At 47.3% G+C, this 13,113-nt stretch overlaps 1 protein-coding gene across 1 annotated transcript in view; it reads right to left on the bottom strand.

The window, feature by feature from the left end:
* Window positions 1-12,464, bottom strand: part of NIBAN1 (niban apoptosis regulator 1) — a 54,315-nt gene extending 41,851 nt beyond the window's left edge. Inside the window, exon 1 of the mRNA XM_054285752.1 lies at window positions 12,392-12,464. Coding sequence (XP_054141727.1) covers window positions 12,392-12,446 — 55 coding nt within the window. The 5' untranslated portion in view covers window positions 12,447-12,464. The remainder of the gene's footprint in view (window positions 1-12,391) is intronic.
* Between the last annotated feature and the right edge of the window lie 649 nt (window positions 12,465-13,113).

The raw sequence follows: 13,113 nt of genomic DNA, 5'->3' as shown, positions 1-13,113 counted from the left end.
ACATACACTCTTCTTTGCTTACCTACTGTATATAAATTGCATATATTCAGATTAACATTATTCAACTCAAAATAATTACATATCAGAGAGATGCCTAATAAGCTCATCTTTAAACTCTGCAGAACTAAGAAAAAATCCCAAGCTTATTTTATGAATATAGGATGGCATCACCTGACAAATATATGGCACAATCCATTTTATTGTGGTTGCAAACAAGCACCACATGAATGAATGTTATGGGGCTTGTTTTGCATTATTCAATATGATAGGACTTCTGAAGGAAAATAAAAGTGTGTTCTGGAATTGTGAGACTGTGAAGATAAAAGAAAATTAGTCGCACACAATATGGTAAAGAAAACACACAAAATAAGCAAAACTGCATTTTACCAGCAGCAGGCACTTCACTGGAAGATTCCATAAGGTTTTCTGAATCAAACAGCTGCTACAAGAAGTAGCAATGAATCAAAACACTTCGGATTTATAACGAGAATTGACAAAGAAATATTTTCAGTTACTGTAACCATATTGTTTTAGACTTACTTCAGACAAAAGCTATTTCAACAGGAAAACCTGTCTTAGCCAACAGCTGGAAAGCTCATAGCCTTATTCTGGAAGGAAGGGGGCCTGTTACTTTTTGCAGATGTCTCCATTCTCATCATCCAAGCAGAGCTAAACCTCTGAACAGAGAGATGGGCCCCATCTGAAATGCAGCTCTCACATCCTCCCAAGGCTGTGCACACTTCAGCCAAGGCACCAAACTCAACAGCCACAGAAACTCAGCCCTGGGCAATTGCCACTCACAGTCAGCCTGGGTTTTGGGGCAGCCCCTCACCAGCAGAACTGCAGACACTCAGCTGTCAGAGAGGCTGGGTTTTATTTAAAGCAGCTCTTCTGCAGATGGTAACAATCAAACCCAGCCAGTGCTTCCTCCAGTGCTCAGCCCCAGCACCCTGGGAGATCCAGGTTTAGGAGCACCCCCAAGGGAAGCGCGAATTTGGTTTATGGTCACAAAAGTAACACCTGCCAATGCCAAGCGCTACAGAAAGAGCAACTTTTCAGTTGACCACACTTCCTGCTGCCTGCACATTCAAGGCACGCGAAGAAAAGGCCGTGTAGCAAGAGATGAGTAACTAACAAACCACAAGCTCTTGCTCAAAATTACCACGTAGTATTTTACACTCGGTGGTGTGGGACATTTGTTTACTCTGGTAACTCCTCTGTCTCCCAGTGTGGTACCAGCTTTAGTCACCCCCATTCTCGTATGGGATGTGATGAGCTGCTTTGTGTTTTTTCCAGTTGTAAGGGAAGTTGGTGCTCAGTTCAGATGGGGCCTTCCTCCTTCATTCACTCAGAACTCAGCTTCCTCCTTGTACAAACCCAGTGCTGCCTCAGATTCTGATGTCACCACTATGTGGCCACAGCTCCTAAGGGATCACCTTGAACACACCAAGCCCAGGCTCCTAAGTCTCCCCCAGAAGCTTCTTTTGTCTCAGCTCTCAGGTGTGTGTCACACCAAATACAGCCTCAGTTTTGTTCTGGGCATCCTTCCTCCCCATTGCTTCCCTTGGGTTTGGTAGGACACGATGGAAACACAGAATACTAGAATCATTCAGGTTGGAAACCCTCCCAGACCATCAAATCCAACCTGTGCCTGGTGCCCACCATGTCACCAGCCCAGAGCACTGAGTGCCATGTCCAGACAGATGGAGCACAAGCAGCAGTAATTAAAGCTACTTTCCTTTACAATCACACCTAAAAAAACCCAACTTCTACCTCATATGTACCTGTCCCATTCATTGCAGAGCTCTGAAAGTTTGTGGCACAGTGAGCTGGAAATAGCAGGAACTTGATTTATATCTAAAAGCAGGTAAACACCACTCCAGAGAAGCAGATCTGTTTCTACTGCAGAATGTAAATCTGGACAAAACCACATGGCACTTACAGGAGAAGCTCACACATGGCTCCTGCCACCTTCTTTTCCTGATATACAGAAGTGCTGAGTGCCTGAGCACAGCAAGAACCTGGCTGGAAACTTGGGGAGAGCATCAAAATGGTCAGTTCCCCAAAAAAATTAGGCACCAGGTTTGCCCAGACCCAAATTAACAGCCATAACTCCTCGTGCATGAAATCAAACAGGACCAAGATCAGCTAAGCAAAGGCTGCACAGCTCTTTGCAGCTTGGCAGGTGCACAGGAAATCCCAGAAGGAAAGAAAAAAAAACCAAGCAATGAATCTGGGGTTTCCTACTGAATGAGGCAGTAGAAAAACTACACCAAAAATAAGCATTTGCACCCTGGTCTCCTTCAAGCATCAGCAATGAGTTCAGGGCTTCAGATCCATGGAGCTTTTCCACTCCCCCTTAAGCCTGTGAGGTACAAAGCTGTGTTGGCTTTGCCCATGGCTGTGAACAGCTGCTGGGAGCTGCTGTGGCAGCTTTTTCCTAGCCTGCACCAAGGACAAAGATGCAAACAGCAGGGTTTAGTCCAGCAGGAAAACATGGGCAGTGGCTGGAAACCTTTCCCACTCACCTCCAGTTTCCCTCATTCTACCTCTATGGCCCCCAAACCCTTCCCTTGCCTGCAGACCATGCCTGATCTGCTCAAAAGAAGAGGAAAGCATGGTTTCTTTAGCTTAATTCACAAAACAACCCCAAAACCTCCCCAAAACCCCCCCAAAACAAACAAACCAAGACCAACCAATCAACCAAAAAACCCAAATGAAAAAAAAAAAAAAACACCTCATCCATTTTAGCTGCAGTTTTCTCAAAATGGCTATTTCAGGCAGATCCTCAGCATGGAAACTTCAGTCTGGACAGCTGAAGGCTGGCAAAGCCTCATCTGCAACTGCAAACACTGGAAAGTGTCTGGCAGACTAAATTACAGTGATATTACTTTACAGAATAACCTTAAAAAACAAAAAAGCCTTTTTGTCCTTTCTTTTGCACAGACCCAACCATTAAATCTTTGCCTGGGGATGATGAAAACTTGCCTTTCCTCTTGTGTGACCACTGCAATATTGGAATATCAAGTGAAAATACATAAAGATCCTCTGAATCACGCTCAGTAAAAGCAAGCTGGTCTTTAGAGTGTTCACCCAAGGTATTTAACATCCCAAATCCTGCTCCAAGAGCGGTGTCTCCAACTTCACAACAACGCCCTGCAGAGAATCACAGCACAAACAGCCACTGTGGTTTCATGCAGAGGAAGGGAAATACCACGTAGAGCTTTAGAAATGCCTTCCTGAGACAGGAGATGAGAGGGGCTGAGTGAGATGGATACTGAGTGGGATGGAACTGGCATCTTCTGGAAGTTTGAGGCAGCAACACGCATGTACATCCTTGGCAGGCAGAAAATTTCCAGATACAGCACGTGAGGGTATTGTTTTTAGCTGAGGTCCCAAGCACAACGAACCAAAAATCAGTAGTGAATGGGCTATCCCAGGAAAGGAGCAGGGATCTGGCATGCATGGCCAGAGTGGCCTCTGAGCCCTGCAAAACCTGCAGCTCCCTGAACATAAACCTCCAGGGGAAACCCCAGATGGATTTATTACATACAGAAGCTGTAGGTATTTCTTTCTAAATCTAAGGCTGGATGTGAAAGCATTTAGTGACAGGCTGGGAGCTGGGACTGTTCTGCCTGGAGAAGAGAAGGCTTCAGGGAGACCTTGTTGAAGCCTTTCAGAACTTCAGGGGAGCTCATAAAAAATGAAGGACAGGGTAGATAGTGACAGAACAAGGAGGAGTGATTTTAAACTGCCAGAGGGCAGGGAGAGATGGCATGAAATTCTTCCTTGTGAGAGTGGTGAGGCCCTGGCACAGGGTGCCCAGAGAAGCTGTGGCTGCCCCTGGACAGGCAGTGTCCAAGGCCAGGTTGGGCAGGGCTTGGAGCACCCTGGGATAGTGGAAGGTGTCCCTGCCCATGGCAGGGGTTGGAACTGAATGAGCTTTAAGGTCTCTTCCCATGGAATGAACCTGGATAAACACCAGCATTTTGGGGAGCTATGAACAAGGAATGAACCTGGTAAAACACCAGCATTTTGGGGAGCTACGAACAAGGAATGAACTTGGAAAAACACCAGCATTTTGGGGAGCTATGAACAAGACTGTCTTACAGCATTATCAAAGATCTCCTTACAAGCTCTCTGTGGTTTGAAAAGGCATCACTGGTGCTGAGGTGCTGGGGAGAGGCCACAGCCTGCCAGGCACTGCTGTGGGAGGCTTTTCTCTGCAGAAACCACTAACAGGAGGATGCTTCACATGTCCTTCAGCAGTGATGCATAAAAAGCCCAGCCTGGAGATCAGCTGACACATTCACTGTGGAAAAAGCTCCAAAGCAGAATTCCTTCTGGAGGACAGATCATGGCTTGCTCCTGGCACGGTACAGAAAATGGCCAGCAAGCCAAAACCCTGCTGCTCTTTTCCACCAAGGAGTGGAGTGGCTGCAGCTGGGACAGCCCTGCAGCAGCTTGGTTTGAGGCATCCTACACCCAAGGGAGGCACAGCCCAGGTCCCTCTGAGCACGACCAGGCACCTGCAGCAGCACCTATCTCTCCCCAATGGTTACAGGGGTGTCTCACCCACTCACACCCCAAAAACCACCTGGGAGACCCTGGGCTGGTGGGCTCCCAGCCAGGAGTGCACAACAGCACTGATGGTCACACAGCAGCCTGGGTGTCACCCCTGGCACTGCCCACTCCTACATGGCACAGCTACAGGCTTAGAACCAATCTCATCACAAACAGCACCCAAAAGGTCACTCGAATCACCAGTTTTGGCTTTAAATATTTACTTAGAAAATAACTGCTCTACTCCTGCTCTCACTCGTTTCCTAAAAGAATTTCAACCATACAAAAACTATCCACATACTTTAGCAAAGCGTACTGCTTTTAACCTCTTACTCATGTACTCAGAAAAGCCCAAGAGTCAGCCTTGCTTTTGTTTTCTGCTTCCTGCACTGCAGCTAAGACAACTCCCTAGCTTTAAAAACATGCAATAAAAAAGATGCACTAACTACATAACAACTTTGGTAGTACTACAATGACCCAAATATTTTGTCTTAAAGCTTCTGTGCTAGCCAAAGTGTAACAGCAACTACTTGGTCAGACCTATTAACAAATACCACAAAAGCATGAAAATTAAAGGCTTGTGAATTCAAGATATAACACTTAATTAAATATTCAGAGAAACAAAGTCACTAAAATCTCAGGTTATCCATAACAAAATAAGCTTCAGTGCAGAGTCAGCAGCAAACTTATTTTTATATATATATATGACTACTAGAAAGACACAGGACAAAGTTTTCAGGAGACCCAGGCAGGAGAACCCTTTCTTCACAGAAGTTTGAGCCATTTGCACAAGCTTTAATCTTGCTTTGATGTAAGAGCTGGCCTTGTTTCATTACTGTCCTTTAACTGCAAAAGCAAGTCAAACGCTGGCAAGTATGATCAAAAACTAGAAACAACTTTTAATTGTTCTCCACGTGTGAAGAGAACAGCATGGTTGTTCCATGCAAAGGAGAAAGCTGTACTTTAAAAGCACATTCCTTATGAATATCACCCTTCCCCACCTAGACACGGGCTCTGCAGCTGCCACTGCCCAAAGGCACCACCAACAAAGATGCTTTCATCATCTCAGAGCTTGCTTTTTCTCCCTTTCATACCAATAAAATGTCTATCAGATGCAAAGTGTGTCTTACAATTTGTGGCCAAGCTGCACTAATTTAAGAACTTCCAGTATTCAAGATTGTGGAAAACATCAAGTACAAAGGCACAGCACACCTACAGTGTGTCTCTCAATTACAGATTTGGGGCAAGGATGAGCCTGTTTCTCACTTTTTCTATTGAGATATTCTTTCCACTGACCCCTGTGCCTAATTCAGCATTGTACCTAGTTTCTTCTACAGTGACAAGAAAAGCATGAAAAATACCACATGCCTTCCCCTACAACCCTGTGGTTTCCCTCCCCTCACACTACCCAAAAAAAAGACCAGAGAAAAGCCACCTTTCCTCTTCCAGACCCAGTGATGCTGCACATCATCTTCAAGGGTACTTCCTGTATGTGGGTTGCTGTGATGCAGGGCCTTGAGATGATCCTGCTGAACAGGCACAGAGCCTAATGCAGCTCTGGGACACAAATGGGCAACTGGGATTTCTGGGATTAGGGAAACCTCAAGCCACATACAGAAGGCAAATAGGGTGTGATCACAGACAATACTTCTACTGACCAATGAAGGAAACTCAAACATTTCACCTGCTTTGATTAGGGAAATTTTGACCATGCCTGTTGCAAGATAACATGGTTGGAAACTTCCAAATTGCTCGTGGAGCTTTTGAGAGAAGTTAATAATGGACAGTTTGAGCAATGGAAATGCTCAAATTGTCCATTATATACCTTCTGTTATATCCTTCCTTAGTCTCCCAGAGCTGAACCTGAAAGTTACCAAGGACAGTAAATTCTGTCCACGTGGGTGGCAAAAACCTTTTCCACCAATCACATCCCTGGATGCCTTTTGCTTGCATTCAGTCAAAAGTAAGAAAAAGCACTTGCCCCCTTGAATTAAAGGCCATAAAACCCAAAGGGAAGCTTCCTCTCCTTCCCAGCACATTTATTAAAACTATGGGATGAAAATCTGCTACTGGCTCCAAAAGCAACAATCTCTCTGAGCACTAAAACTTCTCAGAAAATAAGGAAAGCCAGAAGGATTTTCCTTTAAAACACTCATTTTTTACAGTCTTCAAGAACTTGGAAACTTTGCAAGGTGCATATAATAGAATCTTACATGCTTATTGAAATCTGAATTTCCTGTGTGCTTTACCTCACTTCTTCCTTCCGTGGGTATTTATCCCTGTTTGGATTGGATTAGATGGTACTACCATGAATTCTGGATTTAATACAAGCTTCTGAATAAAAATATTATTCTGCCTCTTCCTTAGACTTTGGGAGTTGCAGGCAAATCCAATCAGTTTTTAACATAAACCTCACCAGGTGAAAAGGAAAAGCAGCCTCTAAGATGCTGTTAAATCCAGAGAGACCCCACTTGTAGAATTTGGTTGGAATGACCCTAAAGCCCATCTCATTCCACCCCTGCCAGGAGCAGGGACACCTTCCACTAGACCAGGAAGGTGCTCCAGGCCTTGTCCAACCTGGCCTTGGCCACTTCCAGGGATGGGGCACTCCTGCTCTGCATGATGTCCCAGCCATGCTCACCTACAGAAAATGAATAGAGAATTTCTGTAACACAGAACAACCCAGCTTGGAACAGGCTGAAAGCAAAGGCAGGGAGTGCAGCAAGACTTGTACAGAGCCCTGCTGTACTTGCAGTCACACACCAAATTAAAACCAGAAGGATAAGGGACAGTTTAAAGCAGAAAATCCAACATCCAGCCCAAGTGCCTGTCCAAAAAAAGGCCAGCTTTTCCACAGTTAATTCCAAGTCATTCCTCCATCCTGCAGCCCTCCTCCTGCCAGCTCTGTGCACCCTGGCTGAGGCTTTCACTCCAGAGCTGTGTCAGGGTTCTGTCCCTCTGAGCTGGTGGGACTCATCTCTGTACCACCACTGGAATTTATTCAACAGGTTTCCTGGAAAGCTGACAACCATTTCCTATCTTCTCTTTCAAGACAGGCTGAGGCTCCTCTTCAGCCTCTAAAGTGGGACAGAACAGGAGTCTCTGCTTTTTCAAGTATGCTGCATCTGGTAGGATCACACCTACAGTGTGTGATCATTGTGCAAAATCCCGACTAAATTACCACCACACTGAAATTCCTAAGTAAAACAAATGGCTAGAAAGAAGTTTCTTACAGACATTCAGTAATAGCTTTCACTGTCACCTCAAAAGAACAACAAAGGTCTGCCTGGAAAAGCTTCCGAAACAATGAGGAAATCCACAGGGTGAATCCTGGGTGCCACAGAGTCAAATAATCAAATATTCACTGTCCCACCTGCCTGGGGGAGGAAAGAGATGGAAGAGAAGGAAAGGAAGAATCTGCATTTGAACAAACAAATCCAAAGCAAATGACTACAAAGCCTCTGGAGAGATGTCTCTTAATAGAAATGGGTAGCCAGGATAGGGTCAAGCATACTAAGTATCTTTATGAAAAAACAGAGAAATTCAATTTTTTTTTCATATGCTGAGCTGTTTTGGAGATGCACCTGTTGAAATTACTGGTGTTAGGTGCTTGAAATCTTTCCACTTCTTCAAATTTAAAAAAAATTGTCCTGACACACAACTCGTGGCAGAGCAGAGCTTGGTCACCTACTACTTCTGCTGCTGGGATTGCAGAAATGGAAAATCACCAACACTTTGGGGGCATTTCCATCTGTGCCAGCTGCAAGATCCTCATCCTTGATTGCTGCCTGTCTGCTGGCAGGGACACTAAACAACACCTTTCCCGCAGCAGTGATGATCCCTCTGGCACCCTCTCTCAGTGGAAGCTCTCAGGACACAGCACTGGGCTGCCTCAGCAGGCACTGTGAGCTGATTCCTGAATCTCACGACTGCACCCCGAGCCCAGAACTCCCCAGCACCGCCCTGGGCCGCTCCCTCCTGGGTGTAGCACTGCTCAAGCATCATTAGACAATTCACCCAACAAACAACTCCCATCACAAGGTTAGCCCATGCCTCAGCAAACTGAGAGCATGAATTTTTTTAATAAACTCTTTTCACATGACCAATTCCCAGTCCCCTAACTATTACTGCCATGTTTTAAACTCTGTTTTACTCACATCCTGAATAATCCCCATGTAGTCCCACCAAAATCCCACAAAGCAGGATTATCTCTGCCACAAGTCATCTTTTTCAAGGCCTCAGTCCAAGACCTAGAGGAATTACTATAAAATTTTCTTTTAATTTTGGAGGGCTTTAAATCATTTTACTGCTTACAATGTGTGTGTATGTAAAATATCTTATGGATTTAAATAGGTGGAAAAATGTATTTTTCCATAGCTCTGGTTAGAAAAACAGACCTGTGCTGCACAGCACAGAAAAACACCTTTGAAACTGCTACGGTTTCTAGACTAGTAATGCCGCAGTGCATGTGGTCTGGCTTTCTCCCACTTCCCCCTAAATATCTCCGCACACCTTCTCCTAGAGGACACAAACTGTCCCCACTGCTCACAGGAGTCCCTGCTGACTCATCTTTCCAGTATTTCATTCATTTCCTTCAGGTAGGAGTAAGGAATATCAATTCCTGATATTTTATTCATGAGTTCATCCCCCAACAACGACCAATTTTTGTTCATTTCTACTTGACAGACAAAAGATGTTGCAATGGCTTGCAAACTGTAACTTCACAAGATATAAACACATACAGAGATTTTCTGAGTGCAAAAATTGCTTTGCAAAGCATTTTCATCCCCAACTAAGTGTTTAGGCAGTTGATTCAAACTTCACAAGGAAGATCCCTGCCCTTGCAGCTTCAAACACAGCCTCAATTTCCCTGTGAAGGCCGCCTGGAAAGTCACCCATTGGCATTGTCTGTTCTCTTCTTAGGCATTGTTTGAGGCAGGGCATGCACATTACCAGGTCACTAATTACATTTGCTACCTTTCATGTCATGATATTGCCTAAGTATTGTCCCTTGTACAACCACACACAGCTGTGTGTGTTGGCTGGTTCAGTCCTACCCCATTTTCCCTAAGAGCATGGAAGCTGGAAGCAGTTTTAGGTGCAAATCCCAGGCTTTGCATTCAGTAACTGAGACTCTGCGTGGGATGCCTTCCTGGTTTTCTCTGGGATTCGTTTCTCCAGCTGGTCTGACAAGGCTCACCCCATTCACCAGGGAAAGCACAGGAAGCAAAGCCGCTCCCAGGCCCTACCTGGGGGTGCCTGTGCTGAGGGCAGGCTCCTGAGGGGGTACACAGGCACCTGGCTGACTGGGTTTGCATATTCCCAACACAATTTTACATCTCACGTAATTCCTGTCCTCATTTGGTTCTCCTCTCATCCCACATCAACGTGAGCAGACTGTCAGAAGTCAGAAAACCTGTAGAACTGTAGCTGTGTTGATGCAGAAGCTGTAACATGGAACTGTGGAACAGACCCACAAGAATCATCAAGTCCAACTCCTGCCCTGCACAGGACATGCACTGCCTTTAATGCTCAGCCCCTCATTTCCATTCATTACATTGTGCTTTAGCTTAAATGATGTCTGAGTAAACTACAAGGCTTTACAATCCATTTAATTCCAGACAAATTAAATTATCATTACGGCAACAAGAAATTAAATTACACCATCACGAAAACAACTATGAACTACACCAAGCTCTCACTTGAAGTAATACTCAAGATTTCCTGTCTTGAGGCTACTGCTATTTGGGCCAGTATGAGGGAGCATCCCAAAATGCACAAAGTTTGGAGAGTGTTACTGGCTTGCTGTCTCCCCATCTCCCTCCCTCACCAGTGCTGTCCCATTCCAGCACCTATGGACTGACAATTCTGCTGACAAAAACCAAGTCTCTCCCTTTCCTTTTTACTGAGGTCACCCCTGCATCACCTGTGGAGGAAAAGCACCCCAAAAGCTGCCATCCCACTAGAAAAACCCACCCAAACTTCACGAAGCCAGCTGAAAAACATACTGCTTATTGAAGCTACAGACTCAGTGCTTGCACATGGTTCTTCTTCATCACAGAGCTCCCTGCAAATAAATCACACCCAGGTGTGTAGGACAGACAGCAAAGCCTGACTCTCACAGACTCCAGCCTAATATCAGCAGTAGGTTTGGTGAGCTGGCTCCATCTCTGTTTCCACTTAAGATGCTCTTTACAATTCTTTTTCCTCCTTGGAAGTGCTGATTCACAGGCAGCCTCTGTATAAAGTGCTTCATTAATTATTTTCCCAACCAGGAGCTTTGAGTGGGGGATTCTCGCAGCACCAAGAGCAGATGTGAGCCAGGGGATGAGCACAGATTTAATTCCTTCTTCCACAGTGACTTCCCTCTGGCTCTTGCCTGTGCAAAGCTGTGATGGGCAAACAAGAACTGTGTCTGGAGTGCTGCAGAGCTCTCAGCATGACCAAGGTACCCACCCTGTGAGCAGCAGAAAAATTGAATGCTGAACTGTGAAAATGCAATTTTGGCTGCAGCGTGGGGATGAATGTACAGAAAAACAGAAATCCAGGGGACTGCACCCTCATGGCTCTGATGGGACTTGAAGCCACCCTCAATGGGGCAGGAAGAACTGACAGTACTGACAGGAGGGCTCGTTTGAAAAATCTCAGTGTGTGAGGCCAGTAGCTCCGCTGACTGCTTTTGGGTAAAAGCCATTTACTAACTGAATATCCTTCCCAATATGGGAATCTCTTGAAAGACCCACTGTGATTTCAAAGGAGTCCTAAGAGAGCAGCAGCTGAATGTTTGCACTCCCTCTGCACCACACAAATGTCCCAAAGCAAAGAAACCCAAGGACAAGCTGGGCTGTGGGCATCACCCAGGCGTTCCCCTCCAGCCCAAATCCTCAGCACAGAGGTTCATCTCCAAGAGAGGGCTCTCCCAGGCTCTGCATGCATCACACATCAAGTGCTAGAACTGGGCTTTCTTTTCTCATGCAAACTTTTACCCCACTGGTAAATCTTCAGCCTTAAAATTTGCTTTGCAAATACTCTACCTGCTGGCTGAGCGATAAGCAGCACAGGTAAGAGTCAGCTGGGTTCATACCAAACCACTCAAGTAACAAAAAACCACCCCAAACCCCAGAATTACACTTTTCCTTCATAGTTTAACAGCAATATACATAACTTAAAGCCTATTTTTTTGTTTGCTCTCTCTTCTAACATTTTAATGGATAAAGAACTGCCCTTACACAGTCAGACTGTGTAAGGTACCCACCTTTTTTACCTCGGTACCCACCCAGCAGCGTTGCCACTGCCTCCAGCGGGCTTGGCAAAGCATCAGCCCGTACGGTGCTGGTTGGGTTCACCCCGGCAAAGCCCAGAATCTGCCGGGTCTGGAGAGCCGGGCTCCGTCACACGGGCAGGCTCAGCCGCGTTGCTCCACACTCTCTCAAGTTTCACCCTCTGCTTACAACTAACTCCCGCAGTGGAAACTCCTAAAGCATCGCCCTTGAGAAACTCCTCCAAATTCCATGGGACGCTGAGAATCGGCTCAACCCGCGCTGTCCCACCGGCTGCCGGCGCTGCCCAGGATACCCCGGGGCGCTCCTGAAGGCTTTCCCGATCCCGGGGATACCCGGGGCGCCCCCGGCGGCTTTCCTGATGCCCCGGACACCCGGAGCGCTCCCGGCGGTACTCAAGGCCCGGGGATACCCGGGGCGCTCCCGGCGGCTTTCCCGAGCTCCGGGGTACCGGGACGCTTCCAGAGGCTTTCCCGATCCCGGGGACACCCGGAGCGCTCCCGGCGGTCCCCCAGCCGGGATACCCGGCCTGCTGCCCCAGCCCGTACCTCGGATGTAGGCGCACTTGCTGTCGTCCAGCGGCGCGGAGGCAGAGGCGCCCATGGCTGGGTGCGGAGCTGCGGCAGCACCGCGGTCCCGCCGAGCCCGGACCGCTCCCGCCGCTTCCTCCGCAGGCGCCGCCCCCGGCCCGGCCGCGCCCCGCCCCGCCCCGCCCCGCCCGGCACAGCACGGACCGAAGGGGGACCAACAGGGACCCGCGGTGCCTCTGGGCTCAGGCACGCTCGTCCCCGGCCGCTCGTTGTGCCCCCACTCCGCTCTGCCCCGCTGTCACCGCAAAATCCACATCCCCACCGAGACACGGCTGCAGTTTCTGTCCGGAGTTTCTCCAGAGGCCACGTTAAAGACCGTGTCGCAGTAAAAACACGGTTAAACCAGGACCAAAATGCCTCTCCTGGAGGTGTCCAGGAGGCAGCGGGGTCTGGCGCTGGGTGGTGTGTGCGTTGGTTTAGGGGTGACAGCGACAGTGCTGAGGTGATGTTTGAACTCCATGAGTTTATAGGACTCTTCCAGCCTTGATGATTCTGTGATAAAGGTGGTAGCACAGATGCCCAGAGAAGCTGTGGCTGCCCCTGGATCCCTGGCAGTGTCCAAGGCCAGGCTGGACAGGGCTTGGAGCAACCTGGGACAGTGGAAAGTGTCCCTGCCCATGGCAGGGGGTGGGATGAGATGATTTTAAGGTCCCTTCCAACCCATCCCATTCCATCCTTCT

The sequence above is a fragment of the Melozone crissalis genome, unplaced genomic scaffold, assembly GCF_028551555.1.
Source record: "Melozone crissalis strain CALT ecotype California unplaced genomic scaffold, PUWL_Pcris_2 ptg000045l_1, whole genome shotgun sequence".
Classification (NCBI taxonomy): Eukaryota; Metazoa; Chordata; class Aves; order Passeriformes; family Passerellidae; genus Melozone; species Melozone crissalis.
Note: the sequence above shows the minus strand (reverse complement) of the source record. Positions and strands in the feature narration are given on the sequence as shown.